This window comes from Dama dama, chromosome 28 (genome assembly GCF_033118175.1).
Source record: "Dama dama isolate Ldn47 chromosome 28, ASM3311817v1, whole genome shotgun sequence".
NCBI classification, from domain to species: domain Eukaryota; kingdom Metazoa; phylum Chordata; class Mammalia; order Artiodactyla; family Cervidae; genus Dama; species Dama dama.
Window position 1 is genome coordinate 9,495,649 of NC_083708.1, and position 19,265 is coordinate 9,514,913.

General features: G+C 41.6%; 1 protein-coding gene across 1 annotated transcript in view; it reads left to right on the top strand.

Annotated features, from left to right (window-relative positions):
- The window catches only part of COL19A1 (collagen type XIX alpha 1 chain), a 413,337-nt gene that overhangs the window by 46,976 nt on the left and 347,096 nt on the right, over window positions 1-19,265 (top strand). The window contains exons 5-6 of the mRNA XM_061131525.1: window positions 12,542-12,665; window positions 14,183-14,458. Coding sequence (XP_060987508.1) covers window positions 12,542-12,665; window positions 14,183-14,458 — 400 coding nt within the window. The remainder of the gene's footprint in view (window positions 1-12,541; window positions 12,666-14,182; window positions 14,459-19,265) is intronic.

Here is a 19,265-nt window from a genome sequence, read left to right on the forward strand (position 1 = left end):
AATGGATTAAAGACCTACATATAAGACAAGACACCATAAAACTCATAAATTGTACCAGTGTTTTCTTAGTTCAGTCTCCCAAGGCAATGGAAATAAAAATAAAAATAAACAAATGGGATCTAATAAAATTTATAAGCTTTTGCACAGCAAAGGAAACCATAAGCAAGCTCAAAAAGACAACTTACAGACTGGCAGAAAATATTTGCAAATGAAGTGACCAACAAGTGATTAATTTGCAATGTATATAAACAGCTCATACAATTCAACAACAAAAAACGGACCCAATCAAAAAATGAGCAGAAGACCTAAATAGATATTTCTCCAGAGACATACAGATGGCCAACAGACACAAGAAAAATGCTCAGCATGCTAATTATTAGAGAAATGCAAATCAAACCTACAATGAAGTGTCACCCAACACTGGTCAGAATGGCCATCATGAAAAGTCTACAAACAAATTCTGGAGGGGATGTGGCGAGAATGTAAATTGGTGCAGCCACTATGGAAAACAGTATGGAGGTTCCTCGAAAAATTAAAACAGAGTTGCCATAGGATCCCACAATCCCACATCTGGACATATATCCATACAAATCTATAATTCAAAAGTACATGCACTCCTATGTTCAAAGCATCATTATTTACAATAGCCAAGACATGGAAGCAATCTAAGTGTCCAAACACAGGTGAATGGATAAAGAAGATGTATCTTCTTTATTCATTCACACACACACACACACACACACACACACACACACAATGGAGTACTGCTCAGCCATAAACAGAATTACATAATGCCATTGGCAGCAACATGGATGGACCTATATAGATTATCACACTAAGTGAAGTAAATCATAGTAATTGAGCAAACTCACAAGGTAGCAGAGTAGGACATGTGCTAATTCTTCTGTGAAAACTCCAAAATGCAACTAACCACTGAACAACCATTGACAGGAGAATGTTGGATTCCACCAAAAAAAGATACCCCACATCCTAGGGCAAAGGAGAAGCCCCCCAACAAGATGTTAGGAGGGGAGAAATCACATTTAGAATCAAACCCCATACCCGCCAGAGACTCTCGGAGGGTTCAAACAAAACCTTGTGTGCACCAAGACCCAGGAACACCACAGGAGACTGAGCCAGACCTGCCTCTGAGTGTTTGAGTGTCTCCTGCGGAGGAACAGGTCAGCAGTGGTCTGCTGCGGGGACAGGAGCTCTGGCTGAAGCAGACTTGGGAGGGGAGGCTTGTGAGCCCCACCACAGAGCCACTGAGCAGACAACCCACAAACTGGAGAACAATTGTATCAAAGAGGTTCTCGCACTGTTGCAAAAGTTCTAGGGCCCGCAACAGATTTCACAACATGGGGATCCTGCAAAGGGACAGAGAACCCCCAGGGAATTTGACTTTGAAGGCCAGCGTGATTTGATTACAGAACCTCTACAGGACTGGGGAAACAGATTCTTGGAGGGCACAAACAAAACCTTGTGAATACCAGGATGCAAGAGAAAGGAGCAGTGACCCCTCAAGAGATTGGGCCAGACTTGCCTGTGAGTGTCCAGGAGCCTCTGGCAGAGGTGTGGGTCAGCAGTGGTCTGCCGTGGGGTCGGGGCACTTAATACAACAGTCCTGAAATAAGAAGGACTTATGACTCCACAAGTCCTTTTGACTCCATTACCCCCACCATAGTTTGGCCTGAGGCCAAACTACATGGAGGGAACACAGTCCCGCCCATCAATAGAAAATTGGATTGAAGATTTACTGAGCATGGACCCACCCATCAGAGCAAGACCCAGTTTCCCCCATAGCCAGTCCCTCCCATCAGGAAGCTTCCACAAGCCTATAATCTTTATCCATCAGAGGGTGGAAAGAATGGAAACCACAGTTACAGAAAACTAACCAAGCTGATCACATGGATCACAGTCTTGTCTAAGTCAATGAAACTATGAGCCATGCCATGTAGGGCCACCCAGGATGAATGAGTAATGGTGGAGAGTTCTGACAAAACGTGGTCCACTGGAAAAGGGAATGGCAAACCACTTCAGTACTCTTGCCTTGAGAACCCCATGAATAGTATGAAAAGGCAAAAAGATAGGAAACAGAAAGATGAACTCCTCAGGTTGGTAGGTGCCCAATCAGTTACAGTGGAGAAATACCTCCAGAAAGAATGAAAAGGCTGAGCCAAAACGAAAACAGCACCCAGTTGTGGATGTGACTGGTGATGGAAGTAAAGTCCACTGCTATAAGAACAATACTGCATAGGACCCTGGAATGTTAGGTCCATGAGTCAAGGTAAACTGGAAGTGGTCAAACAGGAGATGGCAAGAGTGAACACTGACATTTTAGGAATCAGTGAACTAAAATGGATAAAAATGGGCAAATTTAATTCAGATGACCATTGTATCTACTACTGGGGGCAAGAATTCCTAACAAGAAATGGAGTGACCCTCAAAGTCAACAAAAGAGTCCAAAATGCAGTACTAGGGTGCAATCTCAAAAACAACAGAATGATCTCTGTTCATTTCCAAGGCAAACCACTCAGTATCAAGGTAATCCAAGTCTATGCCCCAACTACTAATGCTGAAGAAGCTGAAATTGAACGATTCTATGAAGACCTACAAGACCTTCTAGAACTAACACCAAAAAAGATGTCTTTCTCATCATCGGGGACTGGAATGCAAAAGTAGGAAGTCAAGAGGTACCTGGATTAACAGGCAAGTTTGGCCTTGGAGCACAAAATGAAGCAGGGCAAAGGCTAACAGAGTTTTGACAAGAGAACGCACTGGTCATAGCAAACACCCTCTTCCAACAACACAAGAGACAACTCTACACATGGACATCACCAGATGATCAATACTGAAATCAGATTGATTATATTCTTTGCAGCCGAAGATGGAGAAGCTCTATACAGTCAGCAAAAACAAGACCAGGAGCTGACTGTGGCTCAGATCATGAGCTCCTTACTGCCAAATTCAGACTTAAATAGAAGAAAGTAGGGAAAACCATTAGACCATTAAGGTATGACCTAAATCAAATTCCTTATGATTATATAGTGGAAAAGAGAAATAGATTCAAGGGATTAGAACTGATAGACTGATAGACAGAGTGCCTGAAGAACTATGGATGGAGGTTCATAACATTGTATAGGAGGCAGTGATCAAAACCATCCTCATGAAAAAGAAATGCAAAAAGGCAAAATCATTGTCTGAGGAGGGCTTACAAAGTGCTGAGAAAAGAAGAGAAGCAAAAGGCAAAAGAGAAAAGGAAAGATCAGAATGCAGAGTTCTGAAGGCTATTCAGGAGAGATTAAAAAAATTTTTTTAAAAAGACTTCCTAAGTGATCAGTGCAAGGAATAGAGGAAAATGATAGAAAGGGAAAGACTAGGGATCTCTTCAAGAAAATTAGAGATACCAAGGGAATATTTCATGCAAAGATGGGCACAATAAAGGACAGAAATGATATGCACCTAACAGAAGCATAAGATATTAAGAAGAGTTGACAAGAATACATAGAAAAACTATACCAAAAAGATCGTCATGACCCAGATAACAACAATGGTGTGATTACTCACCTAGAGCCAGACATCCTGGAGTGTGAAGTCAAGTGGGCCTTAGGAAGCATTACTGCAAACAGAGCTAGTGGAGGTGATGGAACTCCAGTTGAGCTATTTCAAATCCTAAAAGATGATGCTGTGAAAGTGCTGCACTCAATATGGCAGCAAATTTGGAAAACTCACCTGTGGCCATGGGATTGGAAAAGGTCAGTTTTCATTTCAATCCCAAAGAAAGGCAATGCCAAAGAATATTCTAACTACCACATAATTGCACTCATCTCACACTCTAGCAAAGTAGTGCTCAAAATTGTCCAAGCTAGGCTTCAGCAGTACATGAACTGAGAAGTTACAGATGTTCCGGCTAGATTTAGAAAAGGTAGAAGAACCAGAGATCAAATTTCAAACATCTGCTGGATCATAGAAAAAGCAAGAGAATTCCAGAAAAGCATCTACTTCTGCTTCACTGACTACATTAAAATCCTTTGACTGTGTGTATCACAACAAACTGTGGAACATTCTTAAAGAGAATTCTGTATGTAGGTAAAGAAGCTACAGTTAGAACCAGAAATGGAACAAGACTGGTTCCAAATTGGGAAATAAATACATCAAGGCTGCATATTGTCACCCTGCTCATTTAACTTACATGCAGAGTACATCATGTGAAATGCCAGGATGGATGAAACACAAGCTGGAATCAAGATTGTCGGGAGAAATATCAATAACCTCAGATATGCAGATGACACCACCCTTATGGCAGAAAGCTAAGAGGAACTAAAGGGCCTCTTGATGAAAGTGAAAGAGGAGAGTGAAAATGTTGGCTTAAAACTCATTCAAAAAACGAAGATCATGGCATCTGGTCCCATCACCTCATGGCAAATAGATGGGGAACAATAGAAACAGTGACAGATTTTATTTTCTTGGACTTCAAAATTCACTGCAGATGGTGACTGCTGCCATGAAATTAAAGTATGCTTGCTCCTTGGAAGAAAAGCTATGACCAATCTAGACAGTATATTAAAAAGCAGAGACATTACTTTACCAGCAAAGATCTGTCTAGTCAAAGCTATGATTTCTCCAGTAGTCATGTATGGATGTGAGAGTTGGACTGTAAAGAAGGTTGAGTATTGAAAATCTGATGCTTTTGAGCTGTGGTGTTGGAGAAGACTCTTGAGAGTCCCTTTTCTGCAAGAAGATCAAACCAGTCAGTCCTAAAGAAAATCAGCCCTGAATATTCATTGGAAGGACTGATGCTGAAGCTGAACCTTCAACACTTTGGCCACCTGATGTGAAGAACTGAGTCATTGGAAAAGACCCTAATGATGGAAAACATTGAAGGCAGGAGGAGAAGGGGATGACAGAAGATGAGGCGATTGGATGGCATCATTGATTCGAGGGACATGAGTTTGAGCAAGCTCTGGGTGTGCTGCAGTCTATGCTGTTGCAAAGAGTCAGCCACGACTGAGTGACTGAACTAAACTGAACTGAAGTGTAATAAGTCAGAAAGAGAACCACAAATACTATATGATGTCACGTACATGTAGAATCTAAAATATGACACAAATCAGTTTATCTATGAAATAAAAACATACGCACAGATATAGAGAACAGACTTGTAGTGCCAAGGCAGATGAGGGGTATGGGAGGGAAAGGTTGGGAGTTTTGGACTAGCAGGTGCAGCCTATGATATATAGGATGGATAAACAACAAGGTCCTAATGCATACCACAGGAAACTATATTCAGTATCTCGTGATAAACCATAACAGAAAAGAATGTGAAAAAGAATAAATATATGTATAATACATATATATTGTATAACACACACACACACACACGCACATATATATGTAAGTGCATCACTTTGCTGTGCAGAAGAAATTAACACCATATTGTACATCAAGAATACTTCAATAAAATAAAAAATAAAGATGGCAGTGGAAAAAATAAGCTATTATACAAGAAGAAGTACAACACAGAGACTATAACCAATATTTTATAATAGTAACCATAATAAGATTATAACCTTTAAAAATTGGGAATCCCTATATTGCACACCTGTAAGATATACTGTACATGAACTATATAACTTATACTGTACACCAAGTCAACTCACAAAACTGAAGGGAGAAATAAACAATTCAACAGTAATAGTTGGAGACTTCAATACTCCATCTTAAAAATCAGTAGAACATTAGACAAGAGATTAGTAAGGGAATAGAAGCTTTGAGCAAATCTACAAGCCAATTAGACCTAACAGACTGTAGAACATTTCACCCGACAACAGAACAATACACATTTTTCTCAACTGCAAGTGGAACTTTCTCCAGAGTAAGCCATATATTATGTTATAAAAAGCAAGGCTCAAAGATTTAAAAGGACTGAAACTTTCCCACTGTTATAGGATTTTAAAAGCAATCTCGTTCCTAATAATACTTTTTCCATTCATAACCTTGAGTTCTAATTTTGTCCAGGCACTGTATTTACCTACTGTCTTCCAATTCATATCATTTCCTTTTATTTTCTGTGAATGTTTTCGTCTTCTGATTTAAAAACCAATTTGGGCAGGAAATTCCCTTTTACCATCTTTATAAACCTCTGTGGTATTCAAGAAACATTTGTGCATATCCAAACTTTGCTAACTAGCAGTCAGTCGCTGATTTGGTTTTGCACAACGTTGGTCTGGACAGCGTTTATGAAAAATCTGAAATAGTTGCCAAAATGAAAACTCGAAGCTTTTCAGAAAAAAGTCTGGGCTTTTGGCTTGTCTTAAGAAAGTGGGCTGAACTGGCAACACTGGACCTGCTTCCCTACATGGTAAGAGATGGCTGAAGCTAATTAGCAGCTGTTCCTCTGGATGTGCTGGGCTCTACATTTCTCTTTTTTACATGTGTGTCCTCTACATGAGGACAGCTCTCAGTGCTGTTAGTAACTCACTTGCTCTATTTGCTTTTCCTAAAGAATTCTTAGGAGGAAAGTGAAAATTTCTTATATGCACACTTTTATTCATGATAGAAAATCTAAAGCTAGACTTAGAAGGGGCCATGTGTTACTTTTCTTTTTTGTTTTTGTTTTGAGATATTTAAATCTGAATTAAGTTCATAAACTGATTCCTTTAATAATATTTACTGGGTGAATAGGATAGACAAAGAACCTCAGGAAGCTTACATTACAGTTTCCTGGCTGGGCCCTAACACCATGCGGTTGTGACTCTTGTTTATATGAGCGAGGGAAGGATGTCTTCAGTGTTAACACCTTTAGAAGGATGGAGGGTAGTGAGGATGGAGAAGAGACCAGTGGGTTAGGTGATTGGGTGTGGTTTATTTTATAGATGGGGATGAGGGAGGGGGATTCTTGACTGATTTTTTCAGTTTTAGCCAAAGGACCTTAAAGACAGATCAGCACAGAGACATCTGCCATCGTGCTGATCAGAAGCTGGTAACAGAAAGTGACACATTCGAAGTCACCATTTTGGGTTCTTCAGCATGGTGCCAGGTCTCTCCTGTCCCCCTCACTCTGGGTGAGTTTTCAGTTGGGCAACCGTGCTGACCGGAGCTGATCCCATATAGTGCCCCCTTCTATTCTTCCCACTGTCTCGCAGTCTCCTCAGCAATCTTACTGGCTGCTTACCAGGGACAGCCCTGCAGTCTGTGTTGGAGTAGGTGATGTGCAGGGAGCTAAAGGTCCCAGCCGTCAGTCACTATGTGGCTAAGGTGGCTGGCACCATGAATTAGCTGTGAACAAGGCTCCCTGGGCAGCACCAGCGCACCAGTGACCGTGTACACGGGATTGTATGCTCCTAATGACTTTCCCTATTGGAAAGAACCCTGCATCAGAAGTCACAGGAAATGGCCTGCGGCCCCACTTCCTCGCCACTAGCTATCTGGGTGACAGCATCCCTGGGTGAAGAGTGAGGGGCGGAACTCCGAGTCGTCTGGACTCCAGCAGCGCTGGTCTGGGGGAAATGCTCACCCTGGAGCTGCACCGAGGTGGGAGTGGTGGGGGTTGCAGCCCTGCCTTGTGGGAGCTTGGGTGGGGGAGGAGGAGCTCCAGGACCACGCCCCAGGACACAGTTCTCTGGGGCCGGACCCCACGTCCCGAGCACGCCGGGTCTGGAGCGTGGAGGAAGGAGACAAGCCCACGGTTGGGTGGCCGGGGCATCCCGCAGAACCACCGTGCACCCTGTTCCTCGGAGGGAATGACGCTCCATTCTGGCCAGTCCTCCCAGAGCGCGGTCTCAGCCCCGGGCAGCTTGGGAAAGACCCAGCTCTTCCACTCCCTCGATCAGTGCTCCCTCCTCAGTCCACATTGAGGGTAAAAGGGCCTTCTCAGGATATGTCAGCCGGGCCTTCCGCCCGGCCTTCAGCAGCCACTTGACAATCTTCCTGCAGTATTCAGTTCACTGCAGCCACTGTGCTGTCTGGTGGGTCACTTGACCTCTCCTCCATCCAGGTGATGGTGACTATGGCCTCGCCCACAGCATTTTCAACTCGCCTTTTTTTTTTCTTTCTTTTTTTAAAATTTTATTATTATTATTTTTTTTTTTTTTTTTGGAGGTCCCACCGAGATATGATCAACTCGCCTTCTTAAAGAGTTACCCAGAAAACCCTTCCCAAGGCCAGGATTTGGCCTAAAATCTTTGTCAGATCCCGCCTGACAACTGTTCCTCAAGTGGCTCAAAGGCGCTCAGGACGCGGACACTTGATGCAGGGGTGCGCATCCAGAGTGCCCGGGGTTGTCAGTTTTCTCATTGGACGAGATTTAGGCACAGGAATGGTGGAAACCGAAAGAGAAGGAGGTCATCTTTTTAGTGTGAGTGTGGAGTGACAGATGGTGCTTCAATATTCCACATGCTCCAAAATGACCAGCTTGCCAATGTCTGGGTGAGGAGGACTTAATAAAGTTTAAAAGGGGGTTATCTTTTCATTATTTCATTGTTTTCCAATTAAAAGCAGAGACAAAACATAACAAAACGAACAAACAAAAATCTGGCAAGCTTTCACAGCAGGGATACTTTTAGAATTTCAAAGGAGACATTTCTGATGGGTTCTGTGAACAGTACAAGTCCCAGAGTTATTCATTATGGGTGGAAATTCCATTTGGAGATAAGTGCATCTGGTTCTTATATTAACTTCTTTTTTAATTAATTAATTTATTTTAATTGGAGGCTAATTACTTTACAATACTGTGGTGGTTTTTGCCATACATTGACATGAATCAGTCATGGTTGTACATGTGTCCCCCATCCTGAACACCCCTCCCACCTCCCTACCCATCCCATCCCTCTGGGTCATCCCAGTGCACCAGCCCTGAGTGCCCTGTCTCATGCATTGAACCTGGACCAGTGATCTACTTCACATTTCAATGCTACTCTCTCAAATCATCCCATCCTCACCTTCTCCCACAGAGTCCAAAAGTCTGTTTTTTACATCTGTGTCTCTTTTGCTATCTCACATATAGGGTCATCATAAATTCCATATATATGTGTTAATATATTGTATTGGTGTTTTTCTTTCTGACTTACTTCACTCTGTGTAATCGGCTCCAGTTTCATCCACCTCATTAGAACTGATTCAAATGCATTCTTTTTAATAGCTGAGTAATATTCCAAAATCACTGCAGATGGTGACTGCAGCCATGAAATTAAAAGACTCTTACTCCTTGGAAGGAAAGTTATGGCCAACCTAGATAGCACATTAAAAAGCAGAGACATTACTTTGCCAACAAAGGTCCGTCTGGTCAAGGCTATGGTTTTTTCCAGTGGTCATGTATGGATGTGAGAGTTGGACTGTGAAGAAAGCTGAGTGCTGAAGAATTGTTGCTTTTGAACTGTGGTGTTGGAGAAGACTCTTGAGAGTCCCTCAGACTGCAAGGAGATCCAACCAGTTCATCCTGAAGGAGATAAGTCCTGAGTGTTCATTGGAAGGACTGATTCTGAAGCTGAAACTCCAATACTTTGGCCACCTCATGCGAAGAGTTGATTCATTGGAAAAGACCCTGATGCTGGGAGGGATTGGGGGCAGGAGGAGAAGAGGACGACAGAGGATGAGATGGCTGGATGGCATCACCAACTCGATGGGCATGAGTTTCAGTAAACTCCGGGAGTTTGTGATGGACAGGGAGGCCTGGCGCGCTGTGATTCATGGGGTCTCAAAGAGTCAGACACGACTTAATGACTGAACTGAACTGAACTGAACTGAATATTCCATTGTGTATATGTACCACAGCTTTCTTATCCATTCGTCTGCAATGGCCATCTAGGTCGCTTCCATGTCCTGGCTATTATAAACAGTGCTACAATGAACAAAGGTACACGTGTCTCTTTCAGTTCTGGTTTCCTCAGTGTGTATACCCAGCAGTGGGACTGCTGGGTCATACGGCAGTTGAATGAACAGGCTGGTCTGTCTTTGCCATCGGTGGCTGCAGCAGCTCCCAGCTCGTCTGGAGCTCGCCTCAGAAGGTCGCTGCCACTGGAAAATCCGCTGAGGAGAGTTCTTTTACTTGGCTGGAAAAAGCAACCGGCTGATTGGGTGAGGCTGTATCACGTGATGGTCGTCGCGGGAAGGAGTGGGCTGAGCATCCTCGCGAGAGCAGAGAGCGATGCTTCCAGAACGCAGGGAGACTGACAGCTGAGGCCTTTGACAGTGTAGGTGTTCCCAATACTCTAAGAGGTTTGACGGATATATACAGGTAATATTAATATAATGCTGTAGTGAGGATGGAGAGAGCTTTGTCTGTTTTACAGCAGGGAAGAGGGTGAAGATATGCATATATTTGTAAACCAAGATAAGACGGGTATTGGTGAGGGAGAGGTGGGAGACATAAATGGAGTTTTAACATCTGAAGTACAAAAATGGCTGTAGAATGGGAGATGAAGCAACAGAGGAAGAGATGATACATTCTCGGAAGACAGGAAGCCGTGGAGTCACAAGCACTGAGAGGAGGAAATTGCTAGGTGGGCGCTGTTGGCACATGGGCCGGGGTGCTTCCCCAGGCACCAGGAGGGGCTCAACCCAGGGAGAAATCAGTGCGCCTCTGTGGAGGCTGGAAAGGGTGTGTGTGCACGTGCGTGTGTGTGCGTATGTGCACCGGGAGAGGCTCAACCCAGGGAGAAGTCAGAGCGCCTCTGTGGAGGCTGGAAAGGGTGTGTGTGTGTGTGTGTTTGTGTGCGTGCGTGCGTGCGTGCACGTGTGTGTGCGCGCGCGCGATAAAAATGAGACCCTGAGTTACTTCTTCATTCATCATCCAGCCAGACAAGAGAGCCCGATAGCCTCCAGGCTGGGGGTAAGCAGATTAGTGAAGAAGGTAAAACTAGAGTTTATATCTGTATCTGCCTATATACAGACTAACCTCCTTTCATTGTGCTTCACTTTGCTGCGCTTCATAGATATTGCTGATTTTTCTTTTTTTCCATATTGAAGGTTTGTGACATATGTGTGTTGTCGGATGATGGCTAGCATTTTTTCTTAGCAATAACATTTTATGTACGTTTTAGATATAATGCCAGATATAGATATAATAGAGTACAGTATTGTGTAAATACAACTTTTACATACAATAGGCAACCAGAAAATTTGTGTGACTCACTTTACTGTGATATTCACTTCATTCCAGTAATCTGGAACTAAACCTGCAATATTCTTGAGGTATGCTTGTGTACATGTATGAACATATACATATATGCATAATATGTGTGTGTACATGTATTTAACCAGGTAAGAACTTTAAGCTAGCATAGCTTTTTCATATTTTTTCCTGATTTCCTTACTACATGTGACTTTGTGTCTAACACAAAGTGTAAAACCAAAGTTTCAGAATTTTCCATGAATTTGGTTGTCAGTTTCAGTGGAGCTTGGTGTGATATTCCCAGTGTCTGACTCTTTGCAACCCCATGAACCATAGCCCGCCAGGGTCTTCTGTCCATGGAATTCTCCAGGCAACAATACTGGAGTGGGTTGACATTCCGTTCTCCAGAGGATCTTCCTGACTCAGGGATCAAACCTAGGTCTCCTGCACCGAAGGCACATTCTTTACTGTCTGAGCCACCAGTGAAGTCCCAGTTAGTAGTTCCTATCTCAATATATGATATTTTATTTATATAAACAACCTCTGGCTGTGTTAGCCTCAAGAGAATTTGTATCTGCTACTCATGATTTTTTAAAAGGAAAGCAAGATTCCTGCCTTGCAGAGTGTTTATATACAATGTGGATAAGTTTAAAAGTCAACATGAAGGAATGTATTTCTCCATGTTTTCAAATGAAAGTTTAAATATGATGTGTGTTCACTGTGAATTTTTTCCCTGAAGTTTCTTCATAGATCCAGTAGACCAGTATTTTGAAACAAGATTGAGGCAAAAGCATACTTGGACTGACTTTAGGCTTCTCTCTGCTACCTAGGAAGAATTTGCATATTTTTATTTTCTGTAAGAATGAAAAAAAGAGCTAAAATGCCTTTATGATATTTAATTTCAGTCTTAAATTGATACCTACTAGGAAATCAGAATTAGGAGTTTATTTTGCAAGAGTTTAACATGATAAAACTTCTTTGGAATAATATACATGTAATTGTTAATAGTGCTCTTTAAAATGTCCTGTACTTCTCTCTACTAATAAAACCAGGAGGTATTATTTATTTTCTTTATAAGTGTCTACTGTTTGCAAGACTGCAGTGAATTCTAAGACTCTATGGGAATATCTTGTTGAGTAAAGGAATATCACCCCATAGTACAATAGTCTGAAAGTTGCTTGCTTTTACACACCTCAAGCTTTAGCAACACTTATCAGGAAATTTATAAAACGGGAAAGAACAGGATAAAAATTCCATAGGTAACTGTAGGTGTGACTGCTTCCATATTCATTAGGTAGATATCTGTAATGAGTTATAAATTCATTGAGAAAGTACAGCTGAGATACTGAGTTGCAGAAACCTTCATACTGACATACTCTGTTCTTGCCTCCTTCAGTTTCCGCACAATGGTTCTTTGTTTTCCTCCCACAGTAAGATATTTCCCAAAGGCCTTCCTGAGGAGTTTGCCATAGCTGCCGTGTTTCGGGTGCGAAGGAGCGCGAAGAAGGAACGGTGGTTCCTGTGGCAGGTTTTAAACCAGCGTAATATGCCACAGGTAAGGACGGAACCAGAGAGGTATGCTGATGAGTGTTGCCTCTCGAAACTGTGGGCATAAATTTGGGAGCAGACCTCATATAGGAATATTCTTTTAGAGGAATCATCCACAGGAAATGCAAGTATTCTTAGAGTTAGGGGGCTCTCACTGAGATACGTAATTGGAGAGCCTGGTGGGTGAGACAAGATTGAGTTTTGTTTTGTTTTGTTTTTTCTGGATTCCTGTTTTGTCTGAAGACACTCAAACTGGCTGCCCTTCCTTTATAACTGCTTCATTGACACCAAGTGTATCTCACTAACAACATCTTCATCTCCTATCATTTCTGATATCTCCTATTATATATTTAAAAGCTGTTAATTGTTTCATCTGAAATCCCTAATGAATTAGGGAATGAGATATAAATATTGATTCCATCAATAGAAAATAATTGAACACATGCTAGATGCTAGTTGGTGACAAAATAAGAAATTGGCAAAGCTTGATTCAGGGAGCCTAAGGTCTGGGGATGCCACACTGGAGCATGATCGCAGGGTAATGGTGGCCAAAGACAGTTTGGAGTTGGGTAAAAACTGTGGGAGTGTGGAAAAGACAGCTCCCCCAGATGGCCATGAGGAGAGCAGGGATCTAGGAATATTTGTGAGAGAGGTTGATCAGAAAGGAAGGGAGCAGGTACTCCAGGGAGTGAAGGTGAACATCACAGTTACTGATGGGCATCGTCTATCTGTGTTTATTTTTGTACATATCCATCAAAATGTTTTTATTACCATAAGTGAAACAGATCACCAGCCCAGGCTCGATGCATGAGACAAGATGCTCAGGACTGGTGCACTGGGATGACCCGGAGGGATGGGATGGGGAGGGAAGTCGGAGGGGGGTTCAAGATGGGGAACACATGTACACCCGTGGCAGATTCATGTCAGTGTATGGCAAAAACCACCACAATATAGTAAAGTAATTAGCCTCCAATTAAAATAAATAAATAAATTATTTTTAATTTAAAAAATGTTTTTCATTTTAATGATCTTTTATATCTGTTATTATAGTCACAATTTTATGATGGAAATATGACTTGAATAGGAAGAATATGCACTCTCTGAAAATGTATTTTCTCTGCACCATGCAAATCATCAAAGGTTAAAGAGGTTGATCTCAGTTTCCATGCTAAGGGAAGTGATCATCTCTTATTCTTTTTGAATTAGTGACATTAATTCTTGAATTACTTATACAGAGTTTTTTATACACACACACACACACACACACACATGCATATATACTCCAAGATGTCCTTTCACAAAAGGAGCATACTACACTCTCCAAATACCACATATTTAAATACTTTTTATAGCTGGATGTTTACTGTTCTTTTATGTTAAGAAATCTGATGGACACAAATGTCATTTAGAACATTTTACTGAGTGCCCCAGTTCTACTAACATGCAACTTGAGTTTTTATTTGTATCTTTAATAATTTTTAAAACTTAATTTCAAACATTTAAAGATCATTTGCATTTTTGCAGCTTTCTGTAATAGTTGACGGTGGAAGGAAGGTGGTGGAATTGATGTTCCAAGCTGCCGAGGGAGATGTGTTGAACTACATTTTTAAAAATCAAGAACTCCGTTCTTTATTTGATCGTCAGTGGCATAAACTTGGCTTTGGTATACAATCCCAGGCCATTTCACTCTATGTGGATTGTAACTTAGTTGCAAGCCGTCCTACTGATGCAAAGAGTACCATGGACTTCCGTGGAAGGACTGTTATTGCTGCCCGAGCTTCAGATGGCAAACCTGTGGATGTGAGTTGTGAACTAGTAACATTTATAAATTTAAAGAAAATGTCTTATTAAAACCTTTTTGCCTTTAGCAGCTATGTAAGATATTTCTTTCTCAGCACTGCTTAATTTGCTATCAGATGTGTGAAGCATAGCTATGTATTTCCAGTCATATTTTCACATATATTATTTTCTATCTGTTTTAACTTATTTATCTCTAGCCTGTGAATTTGAAAGAACTAGGTAATGCCTTAAAAATAAGTTATTAAAATTAAATTTTAGTAAAAATTGAAAATATTATAGAAAACTAAGCTTGATCTGGGCTTCCCAGGTACTTCAGATGGTAAAGAATCTGCCTGCCATGCAGGAGACCTGCACTCGATCCCTGGGTTGGGAAGATCCTCTGAAGAAGGGAATGGCAACCCATTCCAGTATTCTTGTCTGGAGAATTCCATGGACAGAGGAGCCTGGTAGGCTACGGTCCATGGGGTCGCAAAGAGTCAAACATGACTGAGCGACTAATGCATACATACACATAAGTTTGATCTAAGTTCATATGTTTTGAATAGAAAGACTGGAGAAAGATGAAGTTAAATGGTTCCAGATTATCTGAAGTTTTCATTCAAGAATAATAGGCTATTTATTCATCCTCAGATTCACAAGTGTTTGTATTGCAGACTATTTTTCATTAGTTTATAATAGTTTTTCAGAGTTCTGTTGGATTGAAACACAGCCACTATCTTTAAAAGGCGGGGTATATCTAAATTTGATGACTTCACATGTTCTTATGGGTGGAATGATGGGAAAACCATACAAATAATCTGAGTGCAGACCACCAATAGGAATTGTTAACACAAAGCACTTCACAGTTAGGTTTTATTTCAAAAGTTTGATTCTGTGCAAGTACATGTTTGGCTAGCATATTATTTTTAAAGGTTCCTGTGGAAGGCATCAGAGATAGATGACAGATATATAGATGGATATTACATATATATATCACCAATAAAATATTATTTTTAAACTGTCTTCTCTCAGAGACAATGAACAAATCAGTGAGAATGACTTAACTAGGGTTCACTGATGATTATTAAAATAGGCTAGAGCAGAGACCAGTTTTGGAGATAAGACATCTTAGCATCAGAGAGAGTGAGCTTGCTTGGGGATCAGAAAGATCGGGTTTTAAATCATAGCTCATCCACTTAGCTTTTATGACCTGGTAGTTTATCTTGTTCCTATTATTTTTTCGAAGTCTCGGTATCCTCAGTTATAAAGTAATATTGGTAGACTCATAATTTCATGGAGTATTGCCATAATGCATAGTGTACGGTCAGTTCTTTGTATATTCATTTATTTATGTAGGGCCCGACATACCATTCGGTGGGCTTCCCTGGTGGCTCAGATGGTAAAGAATTCACCTGCAAAGCAGGATACCTGGATTTGATCCCAGGGTTGGGAAGATTCCCTGGAGGAGGGCATGGCAACCCACTCCAGTATTCTTGCCTGGAGAATTCCCATGGACAGAGGAGCTGGCGGGCTACAGTGCACGGAGTCACAAGGAGTCAGACAGGACTGAGCGACTTAGCACAGCACAGCACAACACATGCTGTTCAATCCTGGCGTAAAAGACTGAAAAGCAACAAAAAGAACAACAAAGCCTACTACTCCTCTCTCAAGGTCTTAAAGACTAAGTCTGTATCAGTAAAGATGGAATAAGCCAATGTCAGTGAATGGTGGCTGCCAGTAGTAATCACAGTATTAACTGACTGTTGTGGTCAACACCGAAATCAGATTGATTATGCCAAAGGTGGAGAAGCTCTACGCAGTCAGCAAAAACAAGACCGAGAGCTGACTGTGGCTCAGATCATGAACTCCTTATTGCCAAATTCAGAGTCAAATTGAAGAAAGTGGGGAAAACCACTAGACCATTCAGGTATGACCTAAATCAAAACCCTTCCGACTATACAGTGGAAGTGAGAGATAGATTTAAGGGACCAGATCTGATAGACAGATTGCCTGATCAACTATGGACGGAGGTTCGTGACATTATACAAGAGAAAGTAATCAAGACCATCTCTAAGAAAAAGAAATGCAGACAAGCAAAATGGCTCTCTGAGGAGGCCTTACAAATAGCTGTGAAAAGAAGTGAAAAGCAAAGGAGAAAAGGGAAGATATACCCAATTGAATGCAGAGTTCCAAAGAATAGCAAGGAGAGATAAGAAAGCCTTCCTCTGCGATCAATGCAAAGAAATAGAGGAAAACAATAGAATGGGAAAGACTAGAGATCAATTCAAGAAAATTAGAGATACCAAGGGAACATTTCATTTAAAGATAGGCTCAATAAAGGACGGAAAAGGTATGGACCTAACAGAAGCAGAAGATATAAAGAAAAGGTGGCAAGAATACACAGAAGAACTAAAGATCTTCATGACCCAGATAATCATGATGGTGTGATCACTCACACTCACCTAGGGCCAGACATCCTGGAATGTGAAGTCAAGTGGGCCTTAGAAAGCATCACTACGAACAAAGCTAGTAGAGGATGGAATTCCACTTGAGCATTTCAAATCCTGAAAGATGATGCTGTGAAAGTGCTGCGCTCAGTATGTCAGCAAATTTGGAAAACTCAGCAGTGGCCACAGGACTGGAAAACATCAGCTTTCATTCCAACCCCAAAGAAAGACAATCCCAAAGAATGCTCAAACTACTCCACAATTGCACTCATCTCACACATTAGTAAAGTAATGCTCAAAATTCTCCAAGTCAGGCTTCAGCAATATGTGAACCGTGAACTTCCAGATGTTCAAGCTGGTTTTAGAAAAGGCAGAGGAACCAGAGATCTAATTGCCAAATCTGCTGGATCATCAAAAAAGCAAGAGAGTTCCAGAAAAACATCTATTTCTGCTTTATTGACTATGCCAAAGCCTTTGTGTGGATCACAGTAAATTGTGGAAAATTCTGAAGGAGATGGGAATACCAGACCACCTGACCTGCCTCTTGAGAAACATATATGCGGGTCAGGAAGCAATAGTTAGAACTGGACATGGAACAACAGACCCGTTCCAAATAGGAAAAGGAGTACGTCGAGGCTGTTTACTGTCACCCTGGTTATTTAACTTATATGCAGAGTACATCATGAGAAACGCTGGGCTGGGAGAAGCACAAGGTGGAATCAGGATTGCTGGGAGAAATATCAATAACCTCAGATATGCAGATAACACCACCCTTATGGCAGAAAGTGAAGAAGAACTAAAAAGCCTCTTGATGAAAGTGAAAAAGGAGAGTGAAAAAGTTGGCTTAAAACCCAACATTCAGAAAACTAAGATCACGGCATCCCGTCCCATCACTTCATGGCAAATAGATGGGAAAACAGTGGAAACAGTGGCTGACTTTATCTTTCTGGGCTCCAAAATCACTGCAGATGGTGATTGCAGCCATGAAATTAAAAGATGCTTACTCCTTGGAAGAAAAGCTATGACCAACCTAGACAGCATGTTAAAAAGCAGAGACATTACTTTGTCAACAATGGTCAGTCTAGTCAAGGCTATGGTTTTTCCAGTGATCAAGTATGGATGTGAGAGTTGGACTGTGAAGAAAGCTGAGTGCCGAAGAACTGATGCTTTTGAGCTGTGGTGTTGGAGAAGACCCTTGAGAGTCCCTTGGACTGCAAGGAGACCCAACCAGTCCATCCTAAAGGAGATGAGTCCTGGGTGTTCATTGGAAGGACTGATGCTGAAGCTGAAACTCCAATACTTTGGCCACCTGATGCGAAGAACTGACTCATTGGAAAAGACCCTGATGCTGGGAAAGATTGAGGGCAGGAGGAGAAGGGGACGACAGAGGAAGAGATGGTTGGATGGCATCACTGACTCGTTGGACATGGGTTTGGGTGGACTGCGGGAGTTTGTGATGGACAGGGAGGCCTGGTGTGCTGCGATTCATGGGGTCGCAAAGAGTCGGACACGACTGAACGACTGAACTGAGCTGAATGGCAACAGTCCTAGGCAGACCTTTCAGAAAGATCTCTCCAAAGTCAGAGGGGAAGTGGGTCTCAGCAGCTAAGCCTGAGTTGTGACTTCCAGCAGTGGGGGGAGCGTAGACAGACAGGAAGTGATCCTCAGGGAATTCTGAGGACAGTAGTAGGGAGTGATGGTTGCTCTTGCTGGAGCACTGCTGTTGAGTGGAATCTGATTTCCCGCATGGCTAGTGAGGGCAAAGTGGGGAACTGCAGGAACCAAAGAGCTTTAGGACTAGGATATAAGTGCCTAGTCTTTGAAGGAGAGGCAGCAATGCGAGAGGAACAAGTTATTGCAAGAGTGGTTCTGGCTCAGAGCTCTGCTCTGGAGGTTGAGTGTTGTGTCCTGTGTTTCATTAACTTCTTACTCAAGGGAACAGTCTGAGACTAAAGGATATCGTTGTGTGTCCTGATAAAAAGACACTGTGAATGTTGTAGTTTTACAATGGTTTTATGGTTTAATGTGGAATCTTAGTTCACTTAAAAATAATATTAAGCCATTATCACAATGATGGAGTTTTTACAAGAGATATTCACTATTTAAGTTAGGCAAGTAAAATATATTTTATTTTTCAAAGATTCTAAATCCTACTAAAACTGTAAGTAAACTATTTTTATCATCTCTATACAAACCCTGTGATTTATAAGATCTGTTGTTAATGTGAAAATGTTTCATTTTTTTCAGAATGTAATTTATTGAAAAAACTTTTAGTGATTGCATTTTATTGCACGTGTACTACCCATGTGCTTTTGTGTAGAGAAATAGGTGACAAAACTGATAAAAGTATTTTTTAAAACAAATTCTTTGTGACAGAGTCA